This window comes from the organism of the source record quoted next, unplaced genomic scaffold, assembly GCF_019419815.1.
Source record: "Pyrus x bretschneideri cultivar Hongxiangsu unplaced genomic scaffold, Pyrus_bretschneideri_v1 Contig12, whole genome shotgun sequence".
Taxonomy (NCBI): domain Eukaryota; kingdom Viridiplantae; phylum Streptophyta; class Magnoliopsida; order Rosales; family Rosaceae; genus Pyrus; species Pyrus x bretschneideri.
Genome location: NW_025999413.1, coordinates 3,640,338 through 3,650,130, shown reverse-complemented (window position 1 = coordinate 3,650,130; position 9,793 = coordinate 3,640,338). Strand labels below are relative to the sequence as shown.

General features: G+C 36.5%; 1 protein-coding gene across 2 annotated transcripts; it reads left to right on the top strand.

Moving 5' to 3' along the window:
- Positions 1–2,500: 2,500 nt before the first annotated feature.
- LOC103955716 lies at positions 2,501–6,690 on the top strand. 2 transcript variants are annotated; one of them, XM_009367619.3, is made up of 8 exons: positions 2,501–2,653; positions 3,805–4,114; positions 4,232–4,417; positions 4,509–4,590; positions 4,771–4,837; positions 5,247–5,432; positions 5,528–5,588; positions 6,079–6,690. In XM_009367619.3, the coding sequence occupies exons 2-8, from the start codon at positions 3,907–3,909 to the stop codon at positions 6,276–6,278; spliced, it is 990 nt and encodes a 329-aa protein (XP_009365894.1). In that variant the 5' UTR covers positions 2,501–2,653; positions 3,805–3,906; the 3' UTR covers positions 6,279–6,690. The 2 variants fall into 2 exon arrangements, with proteins under 2 accessions (XP_009365894.1, XP_009365893.2); XM_009367618.3 differs by having other exon boundaries at positions 2,502–2,653; positions 3,805–4,417.
- Positions 6,691–9,793: the final 3,103 nt, after the last annotated feature.

The following is a 9,793-nucleotide window of genomic DNA, read 5'->3' as shown; positions in this document are numbered from 1 at the left end:
AAGTTGGTTGGGTCCAGAATTAAGTTTTGATATGTATATTTTCTGGCAGTAGTAGTAGTACTGCTCGACGTTTTCCCTTTTCTTTTTAAGCGAGGCATGCATGGGGGTGGTGGGAAGTAGTGGTTTGCAGATTTCGTATATCAATGCCCATCCAACCTCCACAGTCCATATTTTAATTAATTTTCCACCTTACCTACCAACTGCACACATCTCCCTCGTCTCTCTAATCCACAGCCCAGCCGGTTAATTAATTTCTTTTTCTAGTTGTTTTATATCAAAAGAATTGGACGTGAAGAACAAAGTGTCGGTTGTCGATTACCTAATGTACTCTTTCTTTTTCTTTATCCAAGCTTGGAACCAACAGTGTAAGAAAAACTTACACATGCGGAGTTATAACAGAAGATTTGGCGCAAAAATGAGTGCAATGGCGTTCTAGGAATTTGATGAATCAAAGACCTATAAATACCCCATTTAGAAGATGCATCTATGAGACGGAGGCTTATGACAAAATGGATACATGAAGACCTTAGAAAACTTGGAAATAGACTATAAGAAAAGATATGGAGTACTTGGAGTTAACAGATCGAAAGACTTAGGTGCAAAATCAAGTGCAATAATGTTTTAGAATTCATACAACTGACCATACTTAATAAAATAAGACTTCATTGTTGTTTTATCTAGTATATGAATGAGGTTCATAGGTTAGCTGCAGCAAAAATATATTACGATGGAAAATGAGAGTGGGAAAAGTAATGTGATTTCTTATCTAACAGACAATGTTTCGCGGGGAGAAAATGCGATGATGAGTAAGTTTGATCGGTCTATTACATCGTTTGGACATGTTTGAGACTGTTTATGTTAAATTTAAATTGCATTCTACCAACCCAAAATGCTTTTAATAAATACGTTTGATAGAATACTTGAAAGAGTTTCTAGGTCTTTGAAGTTGTTTTTTAAGAAGCACTTCCTAAGTGTTTTTTAAAAAAAAAAACTTGGGTAACAGTAAAAACTTCATTGTGTTTCTTGCAAATACACCTATAAAGCAAAAGTAATTCCTATAAAAGCAGCATCATTCTAATAAATCTTGGTTGGTGTTTGGACCACCAACAAGGCTCCTGAACTCAAATGTTGGACTAGAGTTAGAAATAATCGGGTCCATTTGTCCCTAGTTGAGGAGAGATTCATATTCTTCTGAATGTTTGGCCCACCAACAACATGATAAGTTCTTATTGGACATGTAGATCATTTTTTAAACACATGACAAATATTATTTGACCGAGCAATGCTACAAAGACTATAAATAAATAGTTGCAAAAGAGAATCTCACTCTTTTGATACACGATCCAAAACCAAGCCAATCATAACCATCCATGTCCAGTACTCAACTCATTCCAATGCTATTCATATATATATATATATATATATGTGCATATATGTGTATATACTTTCACTCCGTCATGTGGAAACCTGAGAATTAATGGGTAAATTTGTCCACAACTCATATAAATTTAGGACCACTTAAGCTTTTGGTTCTATTGGGGATTCTGCAACTGGAGAGAAAAATGCACGAAGGCATCATAGCAAAGCATATGTTAGATGGAAGCTACTACCTATAGCTTTCAGTCAGCAGATGCAGGCTCAACAATTATCTAATACAAAAGCTTGTGAATATATAATCATGACATGCATGATAAGCACATGATCCTAATAACCTTCGTGCAAAGCTACACGTGGCAAAGACCCAATTGGCCACGACCAGGCTTTAAAAGATTTGAGCACATGAAAACGAGCTGATCATTTGAAGTAAAGAACACTATAAGTACTAGACAGAACATTTCTAAACTTATTAGGAGATTTGTTTGCCTTTCGTTTGTATACTTTTCAAACCTTATTGGCATTTGTTTGACTTGTGGTCCAAGGTTTCTCGGATCGGCAAGTCACTCGAAGAAAAAGTTTTGATCTTGAGGCATCAATCATCATAGTTCAAGGGGTGTGGGGGGGGGGGGGCTCTAGTTAGCAAAATGTTACGCGTGCACGATTATGAGACTCACATGCATCTAGATATGGGGTGACATTTTAAAAAATAATAGTAAAGTTAGTGGCGCATGACTGATTCTTAGCTATTGATGTATGTGGAAATATTAGTTAAGAATCACTAATGTGAGTAAAGAATGGTTGTAACATATGTTTAGGGTTTTATTAGTCAAGGATAGGCGAAACTTGCATGCTATTCATACTACATCCAATGGTACAAATATTCGGTCCACATGCATCATCGGTTAAGAATCTTACACGCACGGGAAACAAACTGTAGCAAACCGTCAACCATACAAGGCTACAACCCCTAAAAATAGTTTGCCAATCCAATGCCTTAATTGGGCTAAGCTAGCAACCCAATGATTGAGCCATGGGCATCATAGGCCTGGATCTTAATAGATAGCAGCAGCAAGTGGGCCTACTGGTCGGGGGCTAAGACCTAACATTTGAGGTTGTGGGTTGGTCTTGATTGATTGCTCAAACGTGGTCATTAGTTGTCTTCGAGATCTTCTAACAATCCGATTAATCCGCCCCCACCTCCTCCTCTTCCTCTCCCTCCCTCTCCCTCTCCAAACTCAGAGGTCAGCTTCCTCCGCAGCGACGCGGGATACCAAAGGTCAAATCTTTCTCCCTCTCTCTCTCTCTCCTCTCTCTCTCTCTCTCTCCCTCTCTCTCTCTCTCTCTCTCTCTCTCTCAAATTTGAGAATTTATACATGCAACCTGAATTCATATGGTATTTTACACGTACTAGGAACTACCTTTGACAATCCGATTTGCTGTGTTCCAAAGTTTGATATCTGTTGGATGAAATCTGTTTGTTTCCCCAGAAAATAACGTAGGAAAAATGCCAACTTGTAAAAACTAAAATGTTCGAATAATTCACTTGGTTATTGGTTTGGTGGGTTCATTTAGTATTCTATTTGTTACATGGGGAGTAAAATTTAAGGTTTGCAATTCTAAATAGATGGTAGGTGAGTTTCTTGTTGCAGCTTGTAGAGAGCAGAAGTATTATTTATTTATTTATTATTCCCTAAAAATACGGTCAGCATTAGCTTACATATTAACTAGCTCATTGAGGGCGAGATTTGATGTAACGAAAAGGTTGCTCCTTTGTGACCGAAAGGTCAAGGGTTTGAGTCATGGAAACAGCGTCTTTGTAAAGCAAGATTAAGGCTGCGTACCATATGTTCCCCCAATCTGTTTGCGAGGAGCCTTGTTGGATTGGGGTCATCCTTTATTGTGCGGATGTAATTCTTCAATTAAGTCAATCTCAGATGATTTTGTTTCTTGTACTCCATATGTAGTTTTGAATTTTCTTTCAGAAGGTGGTGTCTTTCGCAAGTTCTGTTGAATGACGCTTGAGCTAATCCTTTTGTTTCGTAATGACTTATTGGACCTAACAAAATACTAACTTGAATTAGTGAATAAAACAGTAAGGCAAGCATGAGAGAAGAGAATTTAACGGGGTTTGGCTGTGTGTGACTACTTGCAAAGGAAGTGGAAATTAGTAGTGTTACAGCCACGGGTATATGGAACGATACAATTACAATCGATCACCAATAATTAAGCAAAGAATTATGATGTAAATAAGCTACAAGATGAATTTCTCTATTTTTTTTAATTATTTACATTGACAGTTTCTGTGGATCATCTGGTGCTTATAATGTTTCGTAAAGTAGTGCACTTGTGTGTAAATAATTATTGAGAAAGACTATTTATTTCGTCTTGTTGAAAGATCATTGTTTCCATACTGCCCACAACTTGCAGGGAAGTAGAGAAAGGGAATGATTGAGGGTTCTGTAGAACGTGGGGAAACTGACCTTGTTAGACGGATAGTAGAAAGCGATCATTCTAAGAAGATCATAGCTTATGATCAAGAGTACTAGTTCCTTTACAATGCCCAAGGGTGAAGTCCAAGTTAATCTCTTAGTGAATGCAGCACCTCGGCCTTCCATTGTTAGAATTATGGAGACAGGTGCAGAAACAACCAAAAATCGTGTGCGATCGAATCAAGTGTTGAAAAAGAAAAGAAGAAGGAGACGTAGGATGAAGAAGCCAAATTTACTGCAAGATACAGGTCTAGTTGAGAACCTGCCTTGGGAATATGGTCAAAGTGACGCTAATCATATGCATAGATTGTCAACTTTAAGTCTATCTGATGAAAGAAGTGATGACATTGTAGTTATTTCATCAGGAGGTGTTAAAACCATGAATGAAGAGGACAACAGATCAGGAATTTCAAATATCTCAATTGTAAGAACACCTGTTTGCAATACAGAGAAAAAGCTTCTTATTCTTGATATAAATGGACTACTTGCGGATATAGTCTCTCCTCCTCCAAAGGGACTTGCATCTGACATACGAATTCAACGGCGAGCAAGTGAGAAACTTTCTGTATTATTGTTTCACTTATAAACTCTAATACTTTATTGTTCTTTGTCTTTAATTGCGTCATTACTTTCTTTGTCCAGTTTTCAAGAGGCCCTTCTATCTTGATTTTCTTAAGTTCTGCTTTGAGCGTTTCGAAGTGGGTGTGTGGTCTTCAAGATCCAAGTAAGTTTGTTATCCTTTCTTTCTTTCGTTTTGCTTTTATTCATTTATTCTTTTATTTTAAATTTAAGAACTTTTATTTTTGTTTCTGCCTCTGTTTACTTTAGCAATATCTCGGTTTGTTAACTTATACATTAGTTTTAGGAATAGTTAGTGACAGCAATACCTATTAATTTGTTGAAGGAGAATTGTGGAAAAAGTGATTGATTATCTGATGGGTGATATGAAGCACAAGTTGCTGTTTTGTTGGGTAAGTGCTTATATCCCTGTTCGTTTTGGGCATCATCTAACATTTTATATGTAGAAATTGCAATAACATTCTCGATTCAACCTTTATTGCTTGCTCTTATCCTCAATTACTGTTTGGGATGATCTTGCAATGAGTCAGAATTAAAGAATTTTCATGAATCTTTATGATTCGTATGGCATGCAAATCGTTGTCTAAATATTATTGCTATGTCTATTGATTATTTCTTTGTTATGTCAAGAATAGTTGTCCTTTTTTCTCAGCTAATTACTTTGGTGACAGAGAAACAAATTATCACTAGATAGATACCTTTTCCTACTAATGGGCTCCTGCAACCATAAAATAGCTCAAACATTGATTTCCTTGCATCCGAGTTGTGGACATCTTGATGGATTTTATGATGGCGTTGCAGGATCTATCCCACTGCACTGCAACAGGGTTCAGGACTCTAGAAAATAAGCATAAGACCTTGGTTTTTAAGGAGCTGAGGAGAGTATGGGAAAAACAAGACCCTGGTCTTCCGTGGGAGAAGGGTGCATATAATGAATCAAACACAGTGTTGTTGGATGATTCTCCCTACAAGGCCTTGCTTAATCCTGTAAGCTTCACTTTTAATTCATCTGTTCTCTTCTTTTGGGATACCTATTTAAGTAATTCTAAATTTTGGTTTTGTATTGAACTCTCGTCTCATAGGCACATACTTCAGTGTTTCCGTATCCATTCACGTTCCAGCGAGGGAGCGACACTTCATTAGGTAATAAAATATGTTCCTTACTGCTTAATATCTTTCTTTTAAAGTTTGCAAATGATGAAATTTTGAGAAACTTTGAGAGGGGATACACTTGTGGGATTTTCCCAGTTCTTCGTTCTTTAGTATGAATCCTCTGGTTCATTTGATTGTGGGTATCTGAGCAAAAACAAGTTCTCAAAAATTATACTAAAAAAAGAGAATGTTAGAGTTCTTCAGAAGTTTATACAAATTGACTTGTCAGCTACCTCCAATGTATAGGAGATAGAGTTGTATAGGAGATAAAGTCAATGGCCAATGTTACGAGAGAAGAGGAACCGAAATTCACAGGACACCCTTTTGTTAAATAATGCATCTATCCTAGCTCCATTCCTTGATGACAGAAATATTTACTTTGCAAGGTTGCTTTGTTTTGGTTGTTTGAATGGTATCAAATGTCGTCTTTTTCAACGGGTTAGAGGCAAATGATAAATAAAATGATCGTAATGTATTGCAGGTCCTGGAGGTGATATTCGGGTCTATCTGGAAGGGTTGGCTGCAGCTGAAAATATACAGGAATTTGTAGAGCAACGGCCGTTTGGCCAAGGACCTATTAATGAAAGTAGTGCATCTTGGCCATTCTACCTCAAGGTTCTTAGAAAGGTGTATACTTTACAAACCGCCAACATAACCCGTAATTCTACGGTGAAGGGTTAGGTATGCAAAACTCGTTACTTGTTTTTTTTGCTGTGGCGATCCTTTGCATCTTATGAGGAGCGCTGCTCATCCCCGAAAGGAGTATTCTTCCGAAGCTTTGCCAGAACAAGTGCAGCTGCTTATTTGCCAAACCAGACGTAGCTTGTAGGAGAATTGACCGCTTGAAAAAACTGTGTTCATTGGAACAAATATTGGAAATTTACTTTCTGGTAGATCCATTTTTCACAGTTGTTTTCATTTCAGATCAGATATTGACATTCACATGGTGGGTTTTATGTTATTTTTCTTGAATGCTGAAGAGGGATTAGTTGCATATAAGTGCAAGGAACATCTAAGAGTAGTGTTGTTTTGCTCACCACATATTTATTATAAAATCAGAAATCTATCGAACTAGCTTTTAGCCTAGTGGTAATTCTCTTCCTAACGTTTGCATGCTTTTTACGATAACTTGCCTGCTGTGCGTGGTTAACGTGGATGGGGTTGGTGGGGTCCATGTTGTTAATGAGTTCCTCTCCCTATTAGAACATGTTGAATGGAATCTTATTGGATTTTTTTTTTTTTAATAGAAGTGATAACGTTAATGAGTTAGAATTAATAGAGCGATAACGTATCGAACAAATTTAGATGTTGCATAAAACCCAAGATATGCAATATTTTATTGAAGGTTTTACATGCCTGCCAGTTTATTAATCTAATCTCCCCACCATTCAAAAACAAATAATACCAACTACCAAGATATGTACAATCTCCACGCAAGTGATGGAGATATTACATGGGATGAAGTCTCTCTACCCATGACTCCATGAATGCGATTGATTTTTCCCATACGTGCTTTGGATGATGATTTCGCAGGCACTGTGCAACAGGCGGATGTACGACTGTCGCTGTCTCCTGCATATTTTCATCAAAATTGTACTATGCCCTCCGTTTTCTTTAGCATCTCTACCTAAATTTTGACAACAAAGCTACCGAGTACCACAACTTGTTGAAACACTCATGACTTTGCGATGCCATAATGTTCTCTCTTCCTCAACATTTTAGCTAGAGGTGTTGACTCTTCGACCATTCTGTGTCGAGTTCCCATTCCTCCTCTTGAACCTTCCCCACAAATCTCACACAAGAAAAAGTTTACATATATATATATATATATATATCATCCTTACAAAAATTCAATTCTATAAGAAACCATTTGCCTATTTAATTATCAAGATAAAATTTCATTGTTTCTTATATAACAAAGTATTCGTTAATTTCTTTGAACCCAATTAAATATCTTAAACATTTCCGATTTGGCTAATATTTTGCAAGGATGATTTATAAGGTTCAACTTAAAAAATAGACGGTTCGGATTGTTAAAGTTCGATGTAGTGTGAATCCCACAACTAATCCTCATTTTTATAAAAAAAATGAGGATCCTTTCCTTAAAGATTTCCTATATATATGTATATAAGTTTATATATAGGGACATTATACAAAAGATCATCCCATATGTGTACTGTAGGTTTGTACTCAATTTGAAGGGGGCTGACATGAAATCATGATGCAGCTGCATGGTTCACAAAAATCGTTATGGCACTTCTGAGATTCGGACGATGAAAACAAGGACATACATATAACAACATATGGGGGGCCATGCACAAGGAAAAAACAAAATGGGGCTGGGGCTCCAATGGTTTGATTAGGAAAAGGACTTGCGTGTCAACCTAAGTATCGTTCTCGGAGATTGTGTGGAATTCACGAAACCCAGACGGATGAGGTCTTTTTCCTTGAAATTGGTTTGCAATTTTAACCACTTGAAATCGTCAAAATTGCATCAAGTTTTTCTTATACTGGAATTATATACATTCAAACTTGTCATCAGACATGGCATGTGATGTAGGCGACTTTCGATCCCAATTACCTGGCAAACTGATTTGGATGTTTGGTGCTCGACATATTCCCTATCGCCAATCTTATAAACTAATGAATTTAATCCCACTAATATCACTCTTCTTAGTACACGTGAGACTTGCTATTATTTATTGTTTATAATTCTAATTATATTCCAAGTCCCTGCATTATACAACAGTCATGTGATTGGTAATAATTCAAACTCTCGTTCTTCCCTTAAAGAATAGCAAAAATACACACTTGATGAAGAAGCACAGTGTTGGCTTTTTTTGCTTCACATAATTAAAAACTAAAAATTAAAGAGAAGCTTTCAAATAATTGAGTTGTATGGTTTGGTTTTCTTACGCCCCAAGTTTAGATCTGGCGTAATGTTAGGTTGATCAAATTTTTACACCATATTTGCAAACCATTTGATGTATTACTAATAAGAAATAAGTACATGAATCAATACTTGAGCAATAATACAATCATCGACAACCACATTATATGGTTTACAAAATATGATTTAAATAAATGATCTGCCTAGAATTACCCCTCATATATTTGATGAAGGCTCTCACTCTCACGTACAATCAGGGGATAAGATATGCTTGGTACTTTGACTTCATTAGCCAAACTGAACAAAACCCTCTAACGTGGAACTATTATATATATTCATACACACCTTGTTTAATGGACACACAATTTTGGGTCCTCCATGAAATTCCTAAATAAGAATATTGAGAATAGGAACCGACCTATTATAAATCTCCCTCCTTGTGATTTAGTGCACATGTGATTGTTTATTTTATACACTTAATTAATTAAATTATTGGGAAATTATCCCATTTTATTGTCTTTTACAAAGTTCCTAATTTTGTTGACCGGTAATGTTAGGAAAACTAAATTTATAGATAAAATTTGTAAACTAAATGATGCATCTCCAATAAGAATGAGCACGTTTCTCAACGCTTAAGTCATAATCCAATCATCAAGCTTCATGTCATTTAGTTTACAAAATTTTATCTGCAAATTAGTCTCCCTAGCATTACTCTGTTTACTTTCATAAAGCTCCTAATTTACTTATAAAATATGGTGATTTGATGATGAGAACTTGTGGGTGGATATTTGGAGATCATGTGCCAATCATGGTGGGTGTAGGCTGCGATGCTTCTTCTTGGAACCTAGTTCAGGATTATGATGGTGATGCTTAAATCAGTTGGTCCACGCCAAATGAAGCTAAGCTAAAAGGCAGATAAGTAAATAAATCCTCATGTGATACTTGCACTTTCTCCATGTGGCCCTGCACCCACCACACCCCCTCCTCAGTTTCAATTATATATATGTTTGATATCTATCGGAATCACCGCACCTTTTATCATATAAGATTGCACAAGTTAGACGAAATAATTAAGTTGCTAGCTAGGTAACCAGATGCACCCAGATATTCAGGTATATATGGATTTAGTAATAGGTTAAAGCTAGAAAGTTAACATTCCCCATGCAAGCAAAACTACCTAGCTTATCTCCCAAGTCTTAAATTTAAAGCTAGGTAACTCATGGGTTCTGTAGTGGCTGTATAATGGTTTTATCGACACCTTATTTACAGCAAGTTGTGTGAACTACTCTTCGGATCAAGAAATTAA

Coding starts and splice junctions, on each gene's coding strand:
- LOC103955716 (XM_009367618.3), top strand. CDS start 3,907: ATGATCAAGAGTACTAGTTCCTTTACAATGCCCAAGGGTGAAGTCCAA. Junction 4,591..4,770: donor GTGTGGTCTTCAAGATCCAA/GTAAGTTTGTTA, acceptor AATTTGTTGAAG/GAGAATTGTGGAAAAAGTGA. Junction 4,838..5,246: donor ACAAGTTGCTGTTTTGTTGG/GTAAGTGCTTAT, acceptor ATGGCGTTGCAG/GATCTATCCCACTGCACTGC.